This window comes from Lepus europaeus, chromosome 23, assembly GCF_033115175.1.
Source record: "Lepus europaeus isolate LE1 chromosome 23, mLepTim1.pri, whole genome shotgun sequence".
In the NCBI taxonomy this organism is placed as follows: domain Eukaryota; kingdom Metazoa; phylum Chordata; class Mammalia; order Lagomorpha; family Leporidae; genus Lepus; species Lepus europaeus.
Genome location: NC_084849.1, coordinates 21056458 through 21080888, shown reverse-complemented (window position 1 = coordinate 21080888; position 24431 = coordinate 21056458). Strand labels below are relative to the sequence as shown.

General features: G+C 45.4%; 1 protein-coding gene across 1 annotated transcript in view; it reads left to right on the top strand.

Moving 5' to 3' along the window:
* Positions 1-24431, top strand: part of PITPNB (phosphatidylinositol transfer protein beta) — a 62807-nt gene that overhangs the window by 4624 nt on the left and 33752 nt on the right. The window contains exons 3-7 of the mRNA XM_062182493.1: positions 2761-2906; positions 10941-11032; positions 12027-12034; positions 12519-12593; positions 14279-14362. Coding sequence (XP_062038477.1) covers positions 2761-2906; positions 10941-11032; positions 12027-12034; positions 12519-12593; positions 14279-14362 — 405 coding nt within the window. The remainder of the gene's footprint in view (positions 1-2760; positions 2907-10940; positions 11033-12026; positions 12035-12518; positions 12594-14278; positions 14363-24431) is intronic.

The following is a 24431-nucleotide window of genomic DNA, read 5'->3' as shown; positions in this document are numbered from 1 at the left end:
AGGCCGGGCCCGAGGCGCCGCGAGCGTCCGCCGCCCTGCCGCGCCGTGCGCCGTCTGACCGGGGCTGAAAATTTTTTTAAAAAATTAAAAAAAAAAAAAGAAATTGAAAAGTAGTTTAAACTGTGTGCCAGTGAGGCAATCTTTCTACATCTCAGGAAATGAGGCTGCAGCCTAAACTTAAGTTCTTTAAAATTTAAGTAGCTAGCTGCTTAGAGAAGCAATCTACTTGATTGTTGGACATTTAAAACTTTTGTCTTTACTTTCAACCACATTACTTTCTTGTAATGTTTGTTCATACTGTTCATGGTTCATCCCCCTCAAGCAGGAGGAGATAACGCTGCTGTCCTGCCTACAGTGTCCCTTCAGGTGTTTGGATGCTAGTTCTCCCAGTACCTCCCTGTCCCCAGCCCTTTTGTTCCATCTCAAAAGGTCAGAAGGTTAAATATTCCTGGCACATTTATTTGGCCTAATAGAACATGACCTCTAGACTTCCCCAACAACTGGCCTCATTACTGCACATGCTGTATTTGCTGTGAGCTAAAGCAGTATTCCAGACGTGGTCTGGCCAGCATGTAGCCGTGAGCGTTGTTACCTTTATCTGCACGTGACAGAGAAACACACCAGCTATTCAGAACGTGCATATCCTGCAGTTGGAGCTCTCTGTAGTAGAAAGCAGAGAATAAAAGCAGAAAGGATTTCTGAGAAATCAAGAAATGTGTAGCAAAACCCAGAAAACCTCCAGACCCTTCTGAACTTGCTTACAGTTCTGACTTGTTCAGCTATCTGGTTTTCCTAGAGTTGACAGTAGATTAGGAGCAGTGAGTTGGAAATGGGACAAAACAAACTGATAACCTAGGAAGTGACAGCTGACAGAAGACAGAAAAAAAGGCAGGCACTAAGAAGGAGTAGCTCTGGCCCTGTTTAGTGTAGACTTGAACACAGCTGTATGTATCTGAGTAGTGCCTGAGGTTTCAGTATATTAAACCACACTGGAGGGAAGCCAGACAACCCAGTTCTTTATTTGTGCAATTGATTGTTTGAACTTGAATGTGGAATTTGACATTTGTTTTTGTTAGATTTTTCTCTTGATTTTAGCTGGTTGAATCAACTTGTTGAAGTCCAAGTCTTGGAATTATCACCCCCCAAATAATCTCAGCTTTTTGTCATATTAAGATTAATAAACCTGCCTCATGTCTCCATTTAAGCTATTCGTAACAGAAGCAGAGGAAAGTGTAGTAACGTACCACAAAAATGTTAGTCCATTAATAATAGTTTTGGATACTATTGTCTGATTGTTTCTCCAACTCTGTATCTTTGACCAAGACCAATTACCTTTTGATTTAGACACATTTTAGTCCTTTTTTAAAAAAATGACTGTTGAAAGTATTTTTTGAAGGACTTGAATGTATTGTTGTGTAATGAAAAACCAAAAGAAGTGAGGGAGCCCTCTGCACGGTCCACAGTCCCTGCAGACACTTACGGAGCGTGTGAGAAGTGTGCTTGCTCTCCAAGCAGTTCCACGTGGAGTAAGATTGTGTGTGTCTAAATTGACCTGCAGAGTGGCGTCATATCCTCAGTAGCTTCTTGGACAGGAATATGTAAATACGGTGACCTGCATTTTTCTCCTGGGACTGTTAGTTTTGGATTACAAGTTCTTAGAGGTAGATTTTTATTATTTTTCTTTGTAAATACGCTTGTAAAAAAGAAGAATGCTTCTTCGGCTGTCTTCATTGGAAAGAAAAAAATCTGGCCAGACTTGAAGAGATTGCAGGTAGTGCTGTGGCTTGGCCACTGGAAAAAGTCAGAACACGAGACCTTTGCTTTTTATCATTTGTTGCAGCTGTTAGCAACTCCGGATTGGTGTAGAGCAATACTGCTGATTCTCAGGTGTTAGAGCTCACTTTAAATAAAATAGACTCCAGACAGCGGTTTCCTGGCTCTTGGTTGGGCTTGTATGAGGGTCCTTCTAGAAGGTTAAGGAAAATGGAATTGAAAGCTAAGTATATTTTGGGACAAAAAGTTTTTAAATCCATGCATACAAGGAGTCTTTGTCATGGGAAATTCATATTATAAAAAACTGAATTACAAATTTTTTACATCAAAATAAACTTTTAATTCCATTTTCCCACAAAATTTTTGAGATTCCCTTGTGTATTTGTAATACCTTAAAAGCAATTTACTGAAGAATCTTACTGAATGATTTTGAGCCTGAGCACTGTTTCTGACTGGTTGATCAAGGGCCAAATTGGGCATGTCATGCACAAGCCAGAGCTTAAAAAAAAGACCAGAGTTCAGAGCTGTCATGGTTTTTGGATGTTGGGTTTCTTTGTTGTTATACTTTGGATAGCTCCTATTTCTCATTGAGAACCGTAATCTGATTGGTCAGTGTTAACTGGCAGTGACAAATTCCTGCCACAACTTCCTCTGAAATTTATGAAATTAAATGAGATACAGTCGATGTGAAAGTACAAATTATAGTGTTTGTGAGTTGTACCTAATGTCAAGACATTTTTTGATAAGTAAATAGTATATATTCAAGCATGGAATATTTGTAACTAGAGGTTTTTCAAAGAACAGAAATCCTGTAAAATAGTTTCTTAAAGCCCTATGATTATCTGGTGTTTGTCTTCCTAAATATATTACTCTAATTTGAATCATACGTTCATATAGGAAATATATGCTGAATAGTCTAGATACAATTTTCTGTATCTTGTATATTACTACTGACTTGCTGAAATTCTGTGCCTTTTGATATTTCAGTATCAGGTTGGACAGCTTTACTCTGTTGCAGAAGCTAGTAAGAATGAGACTGGTGGTGGAGAAGGAATTGAAGTCTTAAAGAATGAACCTTATGAGAAAGATGGAGAAAAGGGACAATATACACATAAAATTTACCACCTGAAGAGGTAAGTGAGGCATTCACATTTGATACGTAGTCGTTATATTAAACACTTATGCAGTAACTCCCTAGCTTACGTAGCAAGTGTGTAACTACCTTGCTAGTAGATAGTGCTAAGAGGCATTTTTTATTTCAGTATGGTAATGTGTTGCATTTTAATTTTTTGAGAGACTCCTTCTGATGTTAATTATTTAAAAAATTTAAACGTAATATGTTTGCTTATGACAAAAATTCACACAGAGAAGACTGTCAGATAAAAACTTGGTCTCCACTCCTTGCCATCAAATATCTGCAACCACAGAGAGCAACACTGGAATTGCAGATAATTTTCTGTGTATATTCAAAGAAATTGTAAAGAAGTCAAAGATATTACATGTGTGTTTTTAGTTTTTTTAAAAAAACATTTAGTTTTACTTATTTGAAAGAGTTACAGAAGGAGGTAGAGCTAGAGAGAGAGGTCTTCCACCCACTGGTTCACTCCCTAAGTGACCGTAACGACCAGAGCTGAGCTGATCCGAAGCCAGGAGCCTCTTCCTGGTCTCCCATGCAGGTGCAGGGGCCCAAGGACTTGGACCAACTTCTACTGCTTCCCCAGGCCATAGCAGAGAGCTGGATCGGAAGTGAAGTAGCTGGGACTCGAACCAGCGCCCATATGGGATGCTGACACTGCAGGTTGGGCTTTAACTCGCTGCATCACAGTGCTGGCCCCAGTTTTCTGGGTGGACTCCTGCTGTATATGTGGTTCTGCGGTGTGTCACGCAACCATGTAGTTTAATAGTGTAGTTTAATACCTGTGTGATTCCTTTAAAGCTGAGTGAGGTTTCTTAGTGTGTCACTGTGTAGTTTACATAAGCATTGCCTAAATGATAAGTCTTTTTAGGGATTTTGCTGTGTCTGCCTGTCACAGATGTTTATGTATACGTGGATAAATGGCCATCCACTTCAGGTTACCCGTTCTGTGGGAGAGAGTCACGAAAGGGTTGCTTGGAGGACTTTGCACTGCCCCTGGATTGTCCTGCCAGACTCTTGACAGTATTCAGTTTTCCTGATTTCTCTTACTAATTTTGGCCATTTTCATAGGGAGAAAATAGTCTCCTTTACATTTGTCTTTGTTAAGGCAGTTGAATGTCTTTTCATGTTAATTGACCATTTGAATTCCTTCTTTGACTTGCTGCTCTGATTCTTTGTTCATTTCTTTTTTTTGTCTTTGGCTTGTCAAATATCTTTTGTACATTCTCCTGACTTTGACAAAGACAATCTCTTATTTTTGGCATAGATCCTTTAAAATGGAAAATGTCAGTATTTATCTAAGGCCAAAGACCATTAATGACTTTCTTTCTTCAAAAAAGGAAAAAAGTTTATTTATTTGAAAAGTTGAGTGACAGAAGAGAAAGATCTTCCATCCACTGATTCACTCCCCAAATGCCTGCAAAAGGTGAGGCTAGGCCAGACTGAAAACAGGAGCCAGGAACCCAGACGTGTCTCTTGTGGGTTGCAGGAACAAGGACCCGGGCCACCTTCTGCCTCCCCAGCCCATTAGTAGAAAACTGGATGGGAAGCAGAGGCAGGCGTTGGTCCCTGGCACTCTGAGACAGGATGTGGGGGTGCCAGGGTGGCTCGGTCCCTGTGCCACAAAGCCCACGCTAACCATTAATGGCCTTTAGGGTTCCATTTGATCAGTAATCTTCCCAAAGTCACGCACGGTAAGAGGGAATCTTGTTCTTAGCCTTTATTCTCTAATATTGAGGTGAGTCATACTGCTGTAAAGCTCACATTTACTCACTTAAACTTTGCTGGTTGCTGTAAAGTAGCATAAGAATGGAAGACAGGTCATCACTGTACAGAACTTTAGATCTGATTATTAATTTATCTTAGAATACAGCATTTCTTTGCTTCTGTTTGCCTTGAAAATTAAGACAGTAACTGACTAGCCAGTTACCTATAGACTCTTACTTGTGGTTTCTTCAAATTTTTGGCACCTTAAGAATAATCACCCTCCACGTCTAAGGGTTCTACATTTGAGGATTCGGCTAAGTGTTCAGATCAGACTATTTGGGGAAAATATTTGTATCTGTTGTGTACACGAACAAACTTTGTTCCTGTCGGTATTCCCTGAACGGTACAGAGCAGCGGCTTTGTTGATAGTGTTTATGTCGTCTTAACGTATTTTAAGTTTCTGGAGATGATATAAAGCATACAGGAAGATGTGTGTAGTTTATATGCAGACACTATGCTGTTTTATGTGAGGGACTAAGCTTTGTGAACTTTGGTATCTTCTGGGGCCCTGGAACCAATTCTTCTCAGACATGAGTGGTAGATGAGTGAATATCCAAAAAAACGTGTCGGTAGAAAGAACATTTTGTCTTTCTTGAAGGTATAGTCTACATAATGTTGATAATACTGTTATTTATACTCTGCTTGCTTTCTTTAGGATTTATTGAAAGGCAGAGTTAAAGAGAGGGGGAGACAGAGAGATTCTTCCATCCACTGGTTCACTACCCAAATGGCCTCAATAGCCAGGGCTGTTCCAGGCTGAAGCCAAGAGCCTAGAGTTTCTTAGGGTCTCCCATGTGGGTACAGAGACTCAAGGACTTGGCCCATCTTCAGCTGCTTTCCCAGGCACATTAGCAGGGAGCTGGATCAGCTGTGGGGCAGCCAGGACTTGAACCAGCACCCATATGGGATGCAGGCATTGCAGGTGGCCTTTTAATCTGGCAGGGCAGCTCTTGGTGTGGAAGGGGAAAGAACACATTCAGCAGTGAGTGCTGAGGCCTTCGCTGTGCTGCACCCAGGACAGGGTTGGCGGTGCAGCCCCTTATTCAGAGGTTCCATCACTTACACTGATGTGGGGCCTAAATCAGGTGTTTCAGAAAGTAATATTGAGGGGCCAGCACTGTGGCACAGCGGTTAAAGCCCCGGTCTGCAGCTTGCATCCATTATGGGCGCCAGTTTGCATCCCATCTGCTCCATTTCTGACCCAGCTTTCTGCCATGGCCTGGGGAAGCAGTAGAAGATGGCCCAAGTCCTTGGGCCTCTGCACCTGCATGGGAGACTAGGAAGAAGCTCCTGGCTTCAGATTGGCGCAGCTCCATCCATTGCAGCCATGTTGGGAGTGAATCGGTAGGTGGAAGACCTTTCTCTGTTTGCCTCTGCCTCTCTGTAACTCTGCCTTTCAAGTAAATAAGTAAATCTTTGAAAAAAAAATATTTAACATTCTTTTTTCATAAAAATTAAGATATGGAAGAATAAAAACTTTTTTTAAAGACTTATTTATTTATTTGAAAGAGTTACACAGAGAAGGAGAAGGGGAGAAAGAGAGAGAGAGAGGTCTTCTATCTGCTGGTTCATTCCCCAGTATGCTGCAACGGCTGGAGCTGTGCTGATCTGAAGCCAGGAGCCAGGAGTTTCTTCCAGTCTCCCATGTGGGTGCAGGGGCCCAAACACTTGGGCCATCTTCCACTGCTTTCCCAGGCCACAGCAGAGAGCTGGATCGGAAGTAGAGCAGCCAGGTCTCGGGCCGGTGCCCATATGGGATGCGGGCGCTTCAGGCCAGGGTGTTAACCCGCTGTGCCACAGTGCCAGTGAATAAAAACATTTTAACACTCACATCCTACCAAGGAACATTCTAAATGTTCTGATAAAGTTTTTCTTGATTAACTTTTTTTTGTATTTAAATTTTTATTAGTTTCCATAGTGGCATTAGTTCACATCGCGGAAGACAAACTCGTGGACCCTACAGAGTGTTGGAGTTCCCTTCCTAAGAAGCTCACCTGTGTGGTGCTATGTGTTCCTTTGCCAGCCCTGCTCTGTTAAGCTCTGTATGCTGTCACCATGTGACATCACTCAAATTGCAGGCTTGGCTCTGGCCATTAATACCTGATTTTGCATTTGAGATGCTTGGAATTCCGGGGTTAGCGTAACCCAGTGTGACTAAAGTCCGTGAGTTCTTTGGCTGGTGTGCTTCCAGTTTGAACTGTAAGATGTATATACTTGGCCTCAGGCAGAAGACTGAGAAACAGTCCAGAAGTTCGTGACTCACTGCCAGGACCTTCAAGTGTCTGGTTTCCTTGACTGTCACAGAGAAGTCTTAGAAAGCAGTGTGCTTCTGTCTGTTTCCGAGTTTACAGTGAGTGACTCCCATGATGCTTGTGTGCAGAGCATCCCGTCCTCTCGTCCTCCTGGGTGCACGCTCCTTGGGTTCCAGTCAGCGCTGGAGCTGGGTGCTTATCCACTCCGCAGCAACCTCGTACAGTGACGAAGACAGGTCCAGGCAAGGTTCAAGGGACTGTCCCCTGCCCTCGTCACCACTTTGTTCTGCTGAGCCCTGTGGGAGAGGTGGAATATTTGCCATTTCTGAAGTGTGTTCCACGGAAGGTCACAGAGAAACTTCTTCCCAAATAAGGCTTTCACCATATTTCATTTTCTCATAATTCTTTAAAATCTCCTTTCAAAATAAAGTTAATAGCGTACTCAGGATTATCACATGTCCCTTGTTGTTGTAAGTCCATCCAGAATGAGAATCCGTGTCTGTAAGCGAGCCACCTTCTCCTGTTAGGCGGACCCTGAAGCTTCGTGCAGTCCCTCCTGCACCTTTCTTCCCTGGGTGTGAGCCTCGTGACCAGGGTGCTTCTCGGCTACACTAAATCCAATCGATTGTTCTCTCCTAAACTCATCACTGCTGCTCCCTTCTCACTTTGACACCTTTTGAATGTCCAGATGTGTTCGTGTTTGTCCTGTGCAACATTGGCCACAAAAAGCTGAGTGTTTCCTTACTTAATCTACGCTGAATTAGTAGTGGACGGTAGCTTGGCAGGAGGGCATTTATTGCACAAAGAATTTCCCCGTGTTGCAGAGAAGGACATGGAGCTCTCCTGAGAGCTTTCCGTGTGACATCCTTAGCAGTTCTTTGTATTTGCTTGTCTTGCCTTTTTGGGGAAGGTCAGCCGTATTCTTCCTCATCTGCGTAAACACTATACCTTCATCTCAGGTCAGCCCTGGGTGATGGAGAAGTTGTAAAGCTTGGCCAACCCCAAAATGGCCTTGTTTCCCAGAAGTTGAAACAGCACAGGTTTTATTGAAATGTCATCCTTTTCGGGCTGGTGTTGTGGTACAGTAGGTTAGCCTGCAGCCTACAACACCGATATCCCATATGGGTGCCAGTTCAAGTCCCAGCTGCTTCACTTCTGATCCAGCTCTCTGCTCAATGCTCCTGAGAAAGCAGTGGAAGATGGTTCAAGTCCTTGGGTCCCTGCTCCCACGTGGGAGACCCAGATAGAGTTCCAGGCGCCTGCTTCAGGGTGACCCAGCCCCGGCTTCTGTGGACTGTTGGGGAGTGAACCAGAGGATGGAAAATCTTTGTCTCTTCCTTTCTCTGTAACTCTACCTTTCAAATAAATAAATAAATCTTTTTTAAAGGTTTTTAAAAGACCTACCATTCTTTTAAAATCTTATGTGGTTTAAGGTACGAGTTCATTTTTGGAACTGAAAGGGTCTTTTGCCAAGAACTTCAGTTAGGTTTATGTCACCTGAAGATGCAAAAAGATTGTTTATACATACACACATACATATGTATGTATATACTCATTCTCAGGGCATCTTACACAAGTAAGTAGTTAGCAAATATTAGCTGATTATAGTTCTAATTCTTCAGTCAAGAATTAAACACCATAGAAAAAGCATGTCATTTTTTCTCAGTGTGGTTCAGTCTTAAAATTTGTGCAGTTCAAAGCTTTCTAAATCAAAAGTGAGCCTCTGACAGAACAGCAGAATTACTTTCTGAAGTGCATTGTGTCCTCCTTATTGTCTGTCTCATTTTTCTTGTTCTCTCATTAAGTGAACGTGTTCCTTCTCTGTTTCTGTAATCCCCTACTTTTGGAGTTTAGATCTCCTAGAAGTTAGCCGAGTTGTATCTCATTACTTTATTCTTTTCCCACAGATTGGGATTTGTAAATTATTTTTGCAGTTTTCTGCTTCTGGTGTGTCTCCTCTTTTTTCATCTTTCCTCATTCCCATCACTTACTGTGTTAATAGACGTTACCATTATCTGTCCACTCAACTTTCCTGTTACCTCCAGACTGATAGCCTACTAGGTTTTTTCCCCCCTCAGTTTTTTAAAAAATTAAGATAAAATTTACATACCATGAAATTCATCCTTTTAAAATATATACTTAGTGATTTTTAGTGTACTCACAGGCAGCTATTATTATCTAATTAAAAAATGGGTTTTTTTTTTCTTTTTCTTTTTTTTTTTTTTTTTTTTTTTTTTCCTGTTTTGACTTTTGTTTGAATGACAGGGAGACAGATCTGGTTTACTCCCTAAAGGCCCACAGCAGCCAGGGCAGTGCCAGGCCAAAGCAAGGACCCTAGAACTCAACCCGGTTCTCCTGGGTGAGTGGCAGGTATCTTAGTAGACTCAGTGTCCCAGGGCCCACAATCTGCAGGAGGCGGAGTCTTGACCGAAACTCAGATACTCAGGTGTGGGTTGTGGGTGTCCCTGGTGGTGTCTTGACCTACTGCATCAAACACCTGCCTCTGGGCTTTTTTTTTTTTTTTCCTTAAGATTTATTTATTTGAAAGAGTTACAGAGAGGCAGAGAGAGAGAGAGAGTGGTCTTCCATCCTCTGGTTCATTCCTTAAATGGCCACAATGGCCGGAACTGGACTGATCCAAAGCCGGGAGCCAGGAGCTTCCCCCTGTCTCCCACGCAGGTGCAGATGCTCAAGCACTAGGACCTTGTGCTGTTGCTTTCCCAGGACATAGCAGAGAGCTGGATCAGAACTGGAGCTGCCAGGACTCAAACTGGTGCCCTGTGGGTAAAGGATGGGATGACTGAGGAAGAATTGAAAGGGTGGTCACATCATGATCTCTGATGTTGGTGGACAGCGCAGGTTCTAGTATAGGAAGAGTGGGCCACTGCTCAGTCTCAGCAGCTGAGGTCTGTCTTGTTCCCCCGTTTCCTTGGTTGGTTCTTCTCTTGGCTACAGACATACTTGAAAGCTCTCTTAGAAGCAGCAGTGACGTGGCTGTGGAAGGTGAGGGACATGATTCTGACCTACATTATTTAGCCACTGAAATGAAGAAATACCTGTGCCTCGCAGTTAGTGGAAGGTATAAAAGAAGAAAGGCCCGTGGAAAACCCAGCTCTTGTCAGCCCGTGACTGCAGAACAGTGCCATTGTCCGAGTTCTCACTGCAGTAAGCGGTGTGGGAAAGCACAGCACTGACACCTGATTCAGTCTGTGAGCCTGCAGAGTGAATAGTGCGAACTCTGTTCAACGCATGAAAGTTAGAGATGCAAGTGATAGGTCCGAGGTTACACGGCTTCTAAGTGGTGGTGGTGGAATTTGAGTACGGTGTATGTGAAACACCTTTGAAGGTGGATCCCCCGCTGGTTTGTCACTGAGTGATGATTGCAATGTGTTGGAGTGTCCTTTGCCTGGTTACCTGTGGAGGTTGTTCCTGATTGTTCTCAGAATCTGCACACGCTCTCTAAGTGTTCACATGTATGTAGACCTTCCAGTCCGTCTCAGACTGCCCTCAGGACAGCCAGTGAGTCATCGCAGACCTGCAAGTTGGTCTACGTGGACTGAACTTTGCTTTCTCATTCTCTAAATGGGTCTTTCACATTGTCATTGTTTGTCTCTTCTGTGAAATGTGTTTAAAACTTGTTCAGTGAAAGCCCCTATTCCAGGGCCTTCTGCATTAAGAAACAGAATGATGGCGTTGGAGCCACACTAGAGGACGTCTGTGTTGTATTACTACGCCAGTTGGGCAGTTTCAGTTAACTCTTGGATTTCACATCAGGGGAGTAGATCGACAGCCCCTAAAGAAAGGAATTGTTTTCTGTTAAGCAGTAACCCTCTCTGTAGTCAGACATTCTTAATCCTTGTGTTGTTTTCATCTGGATTTTCTCCATGGTTATTTTGGGATGGAAGTCTTGAGTACTAAACATCAAACCTAGATTTCAGTACACTTTGAGAGATACGTGTCCACAAAGAATAGATGGTGCATTTGAAATACATACCTATCACCTCTCTCCTCAGCAAAGTTCCTGCCTTCGTGAGGATGATTGCTCCTGAGGGTTCCTTGGTGTTTCATGAAAAAGCCTGGAACGCCTACCCCTACTGTAGAACAAGTAAGCCTGCTTCCCCGCGACCGCTGCCCTTTTGGCCTGGGCATGAGGAAGTAGCCCTTCTGTGGGCTCTCAGATAGTCACCACCTGGGTGCTGGGAGAGGGGGGCTGCCGTGGGGTCCTCCAGCCGGGGGAAGGCAGGGCTTCCTTCCTGGGAAGAGCCACATCGGGACCACCTGGGTGCTGGGAGAGGGAGGCTGCCGTGGGGTCCTCCAGCCGTGGGAAGGGCAGGGCTTCCTTCCTGGGAAGAGCCACATCGGGACCACCTGGGTGCTGGGAGAGGGAGGCTGCCGTGGGGTCCTCCAGCCGTGGGAAGGGCAGGGCTTCCTTCCTGGGAAGAGCCACATCGGGACCACCTGGGTGCTGGGAGAGGGAGGCTGCCGTGGGGTCCTCCAGCCGGGGGAAGGGCAGGGCTTCCTTCCTGGGAAGAGCCACATCGGGACCACCTTGGTGCTGGGAGAGGGAGGCTGCCGTGGGGTCCTCCAGCCGGGGGAAGGCAGGGCTTCCTTCCTGGGAAGAGCCACATCGGGACCACCTGGGTGCTGGGAGAGGGAGGCTGCCGTGGGGTCCTCCAGCCGTGGGAAGGGCAGGGCTTCCTTCCTGGGGAAGAGCCACATCGGGTCCATGAGGGCCGTGTTGGCTCCAGGACCCTTACGGAAGGACGTCCACCCTCAGAAGTGTCTTTGGTGTAGTTTACTTAAATGGCTATGTAATGGTCCAGCTTCTGAGTCAGTGTCCTGTTGTTAGCCAAATGAACTTCAGAAGTAATGTTTTGCTTTTTAGCGTTATTTGGAAATTCTTCATATTTTATTTGTATTCTGTAATATATTCGGTAGTGTCATGTGTAAAAACTGTACACATAGCTCCTAACTGTTCTGTGTTTTCAGGTAGTTTAGTCTTTGTGACTTTAAATATTGGGACAGATTGCACTGACTCTAATTAATATTTTGAAATTTTTCCTCTTTATTGCCTACCTCTTTGCTGTTCTGTGCTTCAGTTGTAACGGTGAGTAAAACTATTTTTATGTCACATACTCTTCATCTTCGAACTTTGGTGTACATTGTAATTATTTTCTCTAAAACTACCCCTCCCTGTGTGACTCATCCAGTGTGCTCTTCCACCAGCCCATACCTCACCACATGCTCCCGTGTTAATGGGCACTTGCCAGCCCTGTCTCAGAATCTCCCTATTGATTTTATTTTGCTCTTGCTATTTTCTTTGAATGTCAAATTTGTTCACCAATCTCATAGCTTCTTTATTAGTCCTGTGTGCTGCATGAAAGGTAAGATTGTTTAAATTATTCAAGAGCGTGCAGTATTTGATTTGCCTGACAAGTCTGGGAAAAATCGGTGGCTAATGATCCTCTGTCACTTGAGTCTAATCAGCTCATGGGTCAGAGCATGTGTGTTTATGCTGGTGAGGCTTGTGTAGACAGTAGCCACAGAGAACTAGTGAAAGATCACTCATTTTTCCTGTTGTGTTTCTGCAGAATGAATATATGAAAGATGATTTCTTCATTAAAATTGAAACATGGCACAAACCAGACTTGGGAACATTAGAAAACGTAAGTTTCAATGATAGTTCCAGTGCAGGAGCCCCTGGAAACAGGGTTTACTGTGTGTGGTCCACTTGGTCTTCAGTAGAGTGAGGGCCTGTGTTAGACTAGCATCTGGACACCCTGGCTTTCGGGTGGAACTGAGGCAAGTGAGCAGCTAGACCTGTGAGGAGACCTTGGCGGGGTTGCTGTGTTTTCTGGAATACAGGGAACATGGACAAACGTTAGTTCGCAGATACTCCCCAGTCCAATTCTAGCCGCTTGCTTTAGGTTGCTTTCATTTCTGTATTTGCCAGAGCTGTTCTATATAGCAGGATGATTGCTTTAATTTTCACCTGCATCTGCTTTGCTGGGATGTGGGCTGGTGTCGCAGAAATGACCCCAAGGCAGGACAAAGTCCTTTGCATAATTTGCAGAAGCTTTGACAGGCACCTCACTAGGTGGTTGGAAGTTGTTGTGTGTTTATCCTGAGGAGCATCAGTTAGGACTGCATAATTTTGGCCAGGGTTGGGGGTCACCTAGTTTTTTATATACCCTTGGTCCAGTAGTTCTCAAAGTGTGGTCCCTGGACCAGCAGCAGCAGCAGTGACACCTGGCAACTTCCTGGAAGGGCGGAGTCCCTGCACCACCCAGAGCTGCTGGGTCAGGGTGCCTGGGGTTGGGGCCCAGCAGTCTGTTTTCCAGTGCATGCCCCAATTTGCTGAGTGCTCTTCCAACCTTATGATATTGCTATTAGAGGAGAATTAAATTCATAATTCTGGTCAATTCCATTAACTTTCCTTGTCATGTTATTGATGCCAATGAACAGAATTTTAGAATATTAATTTGTGATATTTGACTTTTGAGTTTTGTTTTCAAGTGATCATTTGACATTTCATATTGTTTTTTATAGTAAAATTTTTAGGGTCTAAATGAGATGATTTGATATGCTTTAATCTGTGTATGATTTAATCTGCCATTTTCAGCTTTCAGATGGCGGATCTTGGCAGTTTTTAAACAAGTCATAGATGGAGTTTCAGAAAGAAGTGATTGCACAACATGAAGTCCAGAGGAGTTGACATCACACTAAAACCGAATAGTTTTGGGATAATTAGACTCGAGAGGTTTTAATACCATAGAGTGCAGTTCCTTAAATCTGGTTGTGTTGCTTTAGGTTTGTGTAGAATTTCTGAGTTACAAGAACTTTTTGGTGTATCATTTGGGTTAAACACAGATCAACACCACGATGCTGTATGTAAATCATCTCTTAAGAACTACCAGAAAATAATACTGATATTGACAAATTTCTGTTCATTTGGCGTTGTCTACGTGTACTCATACACCTTATTATTTGGAGTTACAAGGGACAATAAAAGATTAATAGATCCGTTGAGATTCCAGACAGCTAACTTAATTGAAGCAGTAATTCAGATTTTTAAATTCTCCATAATGTGCCCTGAGAGACTCAAAGATTATACGAGATGTCATCAGAAAGATCATAGGAGGAAATGCGTATTACAAAAAGCTCTGCATGGAGTTTGAAATTCCTGCTCCTAAGTAACCTTACCTTTCAGTTCCACTATTCCATGAGGTTTTTGCGTGCCGTGTGGTAGTTTTCAGTCCCACTATTCCTTGAGGCTTTTGAAGTGCGGTGTAGTAGTTTTACCCAGCATGGGTAATCTGTACTTTGTTTTGTTTCGCCTTGTCTTTTATAGGTACATGGCTTAGATCCAAACACGTGGAAAACAGTTGAAATTGTCCACATAGATATTGCAGATCGAAGTCAGGTTGAACCAGCAGTAAGTATTAAGTCAGTGCCATCTGAGCCTGCTCTCTTTTACTTAAACAGCTTCTCTCTCTATTGCATGGCCTATGTTTCTACACTGAAGTGAGTTTGGAACATGTCTGGGTCTATAGCAGAAACACCAGAGAGAATGTGATTTGCTTTTTGTGCGAGTTTTGCGTTGGTATAAGTACTACTTACCCTTAAGAAATCCCAGTATACCTGAGATATGTAGGTATGTACTTCCATTGGGGAAAAATAAATCAACTGCATTGTAAAAGAATTTTCCCTTGACCTTCTTTAAATAATGTGAGTTGTACTTTTCACTATTATTAAGAAACTAAAAATTTAACTATACCAGCGTTCAACCAGAGCTGAAGTTGTCATTTGCGAGAAATGGCTAATATAGAAAAAAACTGTTTTTTGGTTTTTTTTAATTAATTTATTTGAAAGGCAGTTTCAGAGAAAGAGGGAGAGACAAAAAAATATTCCATCTTCTGGTTCTCTCCCCATATGATCACAATGGTAGGGCTGGGCCAGGCCAAAGGCAGGAGCTTCTTCTAGGTCTCTCACATGGGTAGCAGAGGTCTAAGCTCTTGGGCCATCTTCTGCTGCTTTTCCCAGGGGCATTAGCAGGGAGCCGGATTGGAAGTAGAGCAGCTGGGACTCAAATTGGTGCCCATATGGGATGCCACCGTTGTAGGCAGAGGCTTTACCCACTACACCACAATGCAGACCCCTAATGTAGAATATCTTAATTTGGGCCAGCGCCGTGGCTCAACAGGCTAATCTTACTCCGCCTTGCGGCGCCGGCACACCAGGTTCTAGTCCCGGTCAGGGCGCCGGATTCTGTCCCGGTTGCCCCTCTTCCAGGCCAGCTCTCTGCTATGGCCCGGGAATGCAGTGGAGGATGGCCCAAGTGCTTGGGTCCTGCACCCACATGGGAGACCAGGAGAAGCACCTGGCTCCTGCCTTCGGATCAGCATGGTGCGCCGGCAGCAGCGGCCATTGAGGGGTGAACCAACGGCAAAGGAAGACCTTTCTCTCTGTCTCTCTCTCTCACTGTCTACTCTGCCTGTCAAAAATAAAAAAAAAAGAATATCTGAATTTGATAATTTTTTTTATTCTTAATAGATGTAAATACTTGTACTCCAGGGTTCTGATTTAATAAAAAATTTTTTCTACAAGTGAAGATACTCCCCCTGACAACTAACAAAGACCCGCATCCTCCTCTGCTGTGGTGCTGAGATCTGAATTCGATTCCTGTTGTGCAGTATGCTGAGTGCTGCCTTGGCTTTGCAGAGTTCACTTGAGGACTTTTCACATTAGGATGACCAGAGCCCCATCCTGCTGATCCAGAGAGCTAAGGCTTTGGGGTGAGGATGGCACCCTTGTTTTGTAATGGTCAAGCACAGTTTGTGCAGTCAGCATCCTCTTCTATTTTCTGTTTCTAGTGTTTAATCTATGAACTTGAGCAGTGTTATAAGCTGAACAGAAGTAAACACAGAACACTTTTGCTGTTGAAATTGAAAAGTAAACCTTCTAAAACAGAGGTCAGAAATTGCTGGGCTGGAACCTCCCGTGCCAGCCTGGATCCTGCTCTCTAGGGTCCCCTTCCTGCTGACAGGTGCAAGCATTGAGTTAGTCGGGACTTGTGAAAAGTGGTAGATTTCGTTATGCAGTTATTCAAATTATTTCAATTTTAGAGGCATTTCCACCTTTGAAATTATATGGGGAGTTTCTAATCCTTGGAAGTGAACATGTTTTGTTTTCAGATGCCATCTCTGCTTGGCTGTCTTATTACCTTTAGTGTCTTTCCCAACCGTGATTTGCCATGCAGCTTGTGTGTCCTTTATCCAAAATGCTTGGGACCAGAAGTCAGAAGTATTTGACTTTGGATTTTTTAGGTTTTGGAATATCTGTGTAAACTTGACTGGCTGAGCATCCCTGATCTGAGATCTGCAGTGGCCTGGGGTTCAAAATGTTCCAGATTCTGGAGCATTACCGCTTTGGGATTTGGGGTTCGGGGTGCTCAACTTGTATGTGAGTCTGTGTATGGCTGTGTCAAGGATAGCTTGCTAGCAGAAGATGGCCCAAGTCGTTGGGCCCCTGCACCCACGTTAGGAGACCTGGAAGAAGTTCCTGGCTTTGGATCAGCACAGCTCTGGCTATTGCGGCCAGTTGGGGAGTGAACCAATGGATGGAAGAACTCTTTCTCTTTCTCTCTCTCTCTCTCTCTCTCTCTCTCTCTCTCTCCTAACTCAGACTTTTAAATAAATAAGTAAGTATTTTTTAAAAAAATGATAGCCTGCAAGCATGGAGCCACTGGCCACAAGACAATCCAGAGCAGTGCTGTGGCACACTGGAATTGGGTGCCCTGGGCAAGGCGTTCAGAGAATGAACACTGAGCTGGCCGGGCAAAATGGTTCCACTGATCCCTTCTGGTCATAGGTTTTCAGTCCATGCTGTTTACCACCGTTCCTTTACAAGGGACGATTGATTTTTGCTGGGGACAGAAAAGCAGTTCTTTGGTCCTGTCCTCAGGTGAAGATGGGCAGGCGGTCAGTGTTCGTGGCCCGAGTGTGGGTGGAAGGAGCCGTGTAAGGGTCCCACGAGAGCCCTGGAGGCCCTGCTTCTCATTCCATCCTCCTCCAGCATGGCCTTCAGAGACTGGAGGAAGCACTGCTGGTCTTCAGGGCCTGGGCTGGGTGGGGGTTCTCTGTGAGCCGAAAGGCATGGGGTGCAGTGGGCCCAGATGAGTGGACAGTCTGCATTAGGAGTTCACAGAGTTGTGACTGCACACAAACTAGCTTCAGATTCTGAGGCTCCACTGTGTGCATGTGGTTGTATTCTTCATGGCTCCTATTTTGCGAATTATATCTTGGATATTTGTAGAGTATGAATTTATTTTAAAGTTTGTTGAGTTCACAATAGCTTTGTTTTATTGTGATAAAAGACACATTAAATTTCCCATGTTAAAATGTACAGTTCAGTGGCATGTAATGCATTGCTGGTGTTGTACACCCATCACCACCATCTAGCTCTAAGACGTTACTGTCAGCCACAGAGGACACCCTGTCCCCATAACAGTCACCCTCACTGCTCTTTTCCCCCCAACTTTCAACAGCCATTAGTTTGTATTCTGTCTCCTTGAGTTTGCCTGATCCCAGATGCTTCATGGAAATGGAATCGTGCAACAATTGGCCTGCTGTGTCTGGCTTCTTTCTTGTATTAACGTAATATTTTCACAGTCTGTCCACTTTGTAGCATGGGTCAGCGCTCCATTCCTTTTTATGGCTGAGTAATATTCCACTGCATGGGCAGTACCACATTTTGTTTCTGGGTCGTGGCTGCTGTCAGCAGTGCTTCTGAACATTGGTGTCCCAGTAGCCTTTGGCCTGTGTGCTTTCTCTGTGATGGGAAGAAAAGTACTGTGTCCAGCAAGCACATTATTATGTAATACAAAGAGGAGGAAGGGAACTTTGAGGTGCCAGAGGTGCTCTTGCCACAGCTGGTAGGAGCAGAGCACTCATCTATCTGGGGTCTGTGTGGCCCGGGTGCTTGGGGAAGGCCGTATGGCCAGGCCCCCAGTCCCTTGAAGCCGCTAATTGTGAGGTGTACGGGTGCAGGGCTCTGAGTTGGCCCTTCCTTCAGCACGTGTTCATCTGTCCGCTCCCTGGCACGGACACCTGGACCTACCTACATTCCCTCCAGGTTCCACCCTGCTGTGCCCTTGAGTGGTTCCTGCTCGCTTTAGAATGAGTGTCCATCACAACAGCTGGAAAGCCCAGCAGTGGTCACTCCATACCAGAAGTAAGTTGAGCATGTGTGTTCACTTGATTCTGCTTGTCTAGGTAATTGAAAATCGTAGTTCCTAGTGTTGGGTAAAGGAAGAAAGCTGTAAGAGTGCGCGTGCAGCTGTAAAAGGCACTGTTACCCTGGAAGTCAGCAGATCCGGGGTGGCTGCAGGTACAGCACTGTGGCTGTTAGCCCAGGTTGGTGTAGTGCCTGTGAGGGACTTCCCTTCTGAGTGGGAGAGGCCCGGCACAGGAAACAGTTAACAGGTGACCAAGGCTCCTGGGTGATCCAGAGTGTGCAGGATTTCAGAGAAGAACAGACCTATGGGTGCAAATCCAGAAAAGCAGACGGGGGGCCAAGGCACCTGCTGGGTGGCTGTCAGATGGCACCCACCTGGCTCACTGTCCCCGACACATACAGGTGTTCTTTTCCCTTGGGTCCCTCAGTAGAAATCATGCCTCCGAGGGAAGTCTTGGTACTGCTCACCGCCCCTGTGGCCCCAGTCCCTCGTTAGTGCCCGAGAGGGAGCAGGGTCCTGGTGAGGGAAGGAGTGCATTGTAGGCAAGCTGAGTGGCTGTGAAGGCACAGTGTAGCGTTCCGTGAGGTGCCGTCGTGTTCAGAGCTGAAAGGGATCATGGCCACCAGGCTGTCCTCTTTTTGACCGTGCTGCCTGTAATCCTGAGAGTTTCTTGGAATCCGTAAGTCAGGGTGGAATGAGTAGAATCCAGGGCTGCGAGCTCCCCCCTGCTCTTCTGTCCGCAGTCTGTGTCCTGTTCATTGAGTTGCCGTGAACGCGCGGTCTGTGGCCATAGGAAGCTTGGTTTCAGGCCAGCCTCCCTGTGCTACAAGCAAAGAAACTGGAGCCCAGGTAAACCGGTTTTTCTCAAGATCACTTAGCTAATGCCAGAAGTCAGAATTCTGACTCGCAGTGCAGTGTTGTGTCCACTGACTCGTGATTCCTTCCAGCGAAGGCCTTTGTCAGCCACGCTCTGAGCTGTGACTTGAGCATGATCTTCCCCACCCACTGGTCTGCCCTGATCAAGGTCTGTGCCTTCCAGTCCTGGGGCACTGCCTGTCGCCACCTCCTGCCCCCTCTGTCAAGCCTGTGTGTCCCTCAGGATCTAGGTCGCTCTCACTTGCTCCAGGGCGGTTTGACATGAACCTGCTGTGCTTGAGGAGAGTGGTAAAGCTAACCAAGTGAATCAGGAGTTCACGCTGGAATACAGAATCAGTTTGATGTCGGTTTGATGACACACGGGTTGGCAAGCGGTGCTGAAACAGGCTCTCACGCTCACTGCCTGGGGGAACGAAGCATTGGTGCAACCTGTCTGGCAGAATCATGGCTCTGTGTGCCCTTTAACCCTACAAAATGCCACTACTCAAGACTGACCCTATCTGGTGTGAAGTGGCAAGTGTACAGACAGACGCACGCTTGGAAATGGCCTGGGGTCTGGATGTTTCCACAGGCGGGAGTTAGGTAAAAAGAGGACGGCTCATCCGGGTGATGGATTTCACTAGAAGGGAATGAGCTCTGTGTGTACCAAGACAGTTCTCTCAGGATAAGTTGGGGGTGTCATCTTTTACCAACTGTACCCATCTTCTGTTGCTGCATAACAAATCGGCAAGTAATGTAACCTAATCAGAGAGATGGCAGCCCGTCTCCTTTGCCACGGTTTGTTGGTTGGAATGAAGTCAGTTCCACTTGTGCTTAGGGGAGGGGCTTCTGCAGACTGTGATTCATGGTGATCACTAGGGTACTCCTGCCATCCCCCGCATCACCTTTTAGTGCCAGAAAACCTGGGATTGGAGCAACACTAGAACTGGAGCTGAGTAACTAACAGAGCAGCAAGGTGGGTGGGGCATCACCTGCTGGAGTAGCTCACCTGTTAAACCTGGGGCAGGTGGGGTGGGGTTGGAGAATTGGGGCAGAAGCCCCTTCCAGATGCCCTCAGTCTGCCTTGTGCAGGGCCTACAGAATGACGTGTGGAGGCCTCAGTCGATTGGGTAAGGAGCGTCTGATGGTCAGATCCTACCCCGTCACACGGTGCACTCTCCTGCAGTGAGCTCTGTCAGCAGGCTGCGATCCCCTCCTGCAGGCCACCATCCTCTCAAGGGCTGTGCTGGGAGGCCGTGCCTGGCTCTGCTTGCCTTTTCTCAGCACTGCTTTGTGGATTAAGGAGAATGTCTTCTGAATAGGAGGCCCCGCGACTGCTGGGGACCCATCCCTCTCCTCTTGTGCTCATGTGTCTGATGGCATTGTCTCATGTGCTAGAGCTGGTTACTTGTGCAGTAAGCAATACCCCAGAATGAATAGGGAGATGAGTGTGTGAATCCTACCCAGTTTAAAAGGTAGAGTTGATCCTTTTTCCCTTAGATAAAAAAAAAATCAGGGAGGCCTTCTAAAGATATCAATGATTTCTCAGCGTTCAGACCAGCATCTTGAGTCCTGGAGAGTTTAGTCTCAGTCTGTCTTCATTCTGAGTTTTCACTCTTTGATGAACTGATTGGGTTTTCCTTGAGTGAGCTCATTTGAAAAAAAAAAAAAAAAAAAAAGGCGGTGTTTCCCTCATATTATTTGCCTTAAAAGAAATTTTAAGATTATGTTAGTAATTTTGAGAAGTAGCCAAGTCTTGTAAGAATAGGACAAATGTGAAATACTTGAATGTCCTAGACACCAAGAATTTGAATGTGAAGTTTGAATCTTGCAGCTCCACCTGGTGGGGACTTTTTGTCACTGCAGATGGATTTAATGCTAACAAAGCCCCACATATTTTTATTTTTTTAAAGATTTGTTTATTTGCTTGATAGGCATTTAGACAGAAAGAGGTCTTCCATCTGCTGGTTTGCTCCCCAAATGGCTGCAATGGCCAGGAGTTGAACCGATTCGAAGCCAGGAGCCAGGATCTACTTCTTGATCTCTAACACAGGTGCAGGGCCCAAGCATTTGGGCCATCTTCGGCTTTCCTGGGTGCATTAGCAGGGAGCCGGATCAGAAGTAGAGCAGTCCATGTGGGGTGCCAGCACCACAGGCAGATGCTTAACCTACGACACCACCGCACCGGCCCAGGCCCCGCACATTTTAATTTAATTAATTAAAATTAACAAATTTTAATTCAGTTGATTACTTGTATGATTTAACACTGCCCGGTTGTTGTGCAGCTTGTGTATTGCTCTTGTAGATTTGCTGTTTTTCAGTTGTGCTTGCAAATGGTACCCCACAGTGCATAGAAGGGATGTGATTTGACCCGTGGTGTGACTGGATGCTTGGGTGGTTGCTTTGACGTGTTTACATGATCAAAGGGTGACATTGTCACAATAACTCCAGGAACAAGGTTTGTTGTCGAAGTCTGTCAGAATCACAGAATAGCTTGTTATGGAAATGACACACGTGTAAATATGTGGGTTACTGGGGGTTTTGTTGATAGGTTATGGGAAGTCTCTGTGCAACTGTTGCTTTTTAAGCATTGTTCTCTGAATTTTCTGTATGTGTGTCACTGCCTGACAGAACAGGCTTTCTGCAGGAACTGCCACCTGCTTTTTCTGGTCGGTTAGAATGTGTCGTTTGTGTTCCGAGCGGAGAGTGGTGTAGGTGTCCTACCCTTGGAGGAGGAAAGGTCCTCTGCCTGGGGCTCCAGCAGTCACAGCACAGCATGCTCCAGCGGAACCCACTGCGGCCCACCCTCTGCACCCTCTCCACACTCCTCCCCGCCTCCCCGCCTCCCCTCCTCGCCTGTTTCCTGAGCAGCTTCCTCTGAGCTGAGTGACTCTTGGGGGCCAGGACTGGACGGCACCCACTGCGACCAGGTACTGTTGCCAGGACCTAGCAGGGGGCTCAGTTCCTGACATGGTGTGGATGTTTCAGTAAAGGTTTGGGATCCAAGGGAATTTGCAGATTTTTATTTCTGTAGTGGTAAAAAGAAGAAAAAGACAATTTGGAGGAATTGAGGTTTTATTCACATAGTATATGTACAGAATACTGCTCTGGGTTTTGGTTTTTTTTTTTTTTTTTTTTTAATGATTCTAGGTGATGAAATGCATGTGACGTGCCTTCAGTTCTGAAATATCAGACTATGTAAATGAGCAGGTACTTCTTTTTGGTCATATTTTAAAAGGTGTTTTGGTTACATCACGTTGCAATAAGAAGCAGAGTAGCCAACATAAAACTCTAGAATGTGAATTTTAAAGTTTTTTTTCCTCCTGAGTATAAAAAAATTGGAAAACGTCTGTCGTTGACGCAGAACCGCAGTGAGTGGTAGGGGATTCTCGTGAAGTGTGCAGGCAAGCTCAGCTCACGGCCATAGCACACGCGAGCCAGTTGGTTGACATCTGCTTCTGCTTTCTTTAAGGGCTAAACTTGAATCTAACCTCTTTTAATCATCTCCAGCACTTGGTCTAAGTAGCTTTCCATGATTTGTATACAAAAGTCACCTCCCCGGAGAGGAAGAGCCTTTAAAGTGTAAGCCGAAGTGTACACACGATTAACATCAGAGAGACCTTCGTTTTTGGAAATAATTTGAAAGAAAATGAGCACAGTTTAAAAAAAAAAAATTGGAAGCACATTTGAAGGTATTTATGTGTAACAAGAAAGGGTTGTGCCCGCCTTCCTCCGTACATGCCGTGTGACCATTGATTCCAAAGTGGGGTTTTTTCCTAATAGAAAAGATGTTAATTCATAATGTCAAGGATTACATTTCTGTGAATGATGGAGAATGACATCTGTGTTTTAGATGTCAGTAGTAAGCAAATATTAATGATATGAAAGTATTAAATTGTTTGGAAGATGTAGTTTTAAAATATTCCATGCTAAAACGCAGCAAGTCAAAAGAAGAATGGAACTTTTCTTCATTGTGTTTCAGCATATCTGAGTGTAGTGAAAGATTTTCCTAAATGAGGCATCTCGCAACCAAGGTTTACACATTTTTGTGACCATTGCACCAAAGGTTGTGTTCCTGAAAGGAAGAGAGAAAAGCCAGAAAGTCATGTGCCATATTGTAGGTCACGAAGAGTGTGGGGGTTCAGCGAGCGGTCCTCTACGGGGAGCTCCCTGTAGCACTTGGAGAGGGCTCTTAACGGCCAGCTCTCGATGAAGCTCAGATTTCATTCATGCCACCTTTCTTTCTGTCCTCTGTAATCCCTGTGCCCTGATTACTAACTCCCATACTCCCATGCGCCTCATCGTACCTGCCCGTGAGCACAGTTTCCATGTGAGGTTTACCCAAGTCTCTGCTCATTGGCAGGTGCTCCCTGGGCAGTGTTGGAGGGAGGCTGTCTCACGTTGTGGGCTCACAGCTCTAGTCCTCTGTGCAGCCCTGACGGCTGTCCCACTCGAAGCCGCACTTCCCTCTCTGCGCTCGGGGCTGCTCTGCACATCTCCTTCCTTCAGAACAACTGTGGGAGCCACTTTCCCAGCATGCTCCTGTGATCGCTGCACCTGTCTCCTCACTCATCACTGTTCTTTCCTTACTACCTTAGAGGACACAGGCCACAATTGAGGTCCAGTGAGAGGACAGCTGGCGTGGCTGACAAAGTTCAGCCTCTTGAGTACCTGGAATAACCTTTCTGACCTCCCCATCCACCTCATCTCCTTTGGAGAGCTGTACCACCACAGCTGTTAAGAATGCCCTTCCACGAGAGTCCCAGTTGTGGACTGGGTGTGCCTGGTGGTTCAGTGTTCTGGACATCCCTTGGGAGCTAAGAGGTGGTTCTTTATAGAGCCCCTGAGGGGCTCTAGGGAGCTAATTCTAGAGCTTGTCTCTCGGAACCTTTCATTGGGTTCTGGCCAGAACATTTGAGTCCCTTCCCAGTGAAGCATGGGCTGCCCATGTCCTGTTGAGAGTCTCTGGAGAGGGGTCAGGGCTCTGGCCTGCTCTTCCGGTGAGTAGTCAGCTGTGCTCCAGATCACTTAGTGATGACCGTGGTCATCCGCAGCCTTCGGGACTGGAGGAGCTGGAGGACTGTTGGTTGGAGCCATTACTTGTAAGGGAGACGGTCAAGCGGCTGCCTGGTCTTCAGTCACCTGAAACACCAGTTTTCACAGTGGCCTTGGCCGTCTCCTTCCATGACTGCAGAAGGCTGTGGAATACCAGGATTGGAGATCAAAACCAAAGATGTGTTTTGGTGTGGGTTCTTAGAGGAAACAGTGCTCATTTTCTCATTTGTTCGTTTAATAAACATTTATGGGAATGTACTGTTTGCTCTGGGTTGGTGCAGTAAATGCTTTTCCAGATAAGGGAATAATTTTATGTCTAAACAGAGAACAAGATTCTTCATCAGTGAACGTAAGTGAC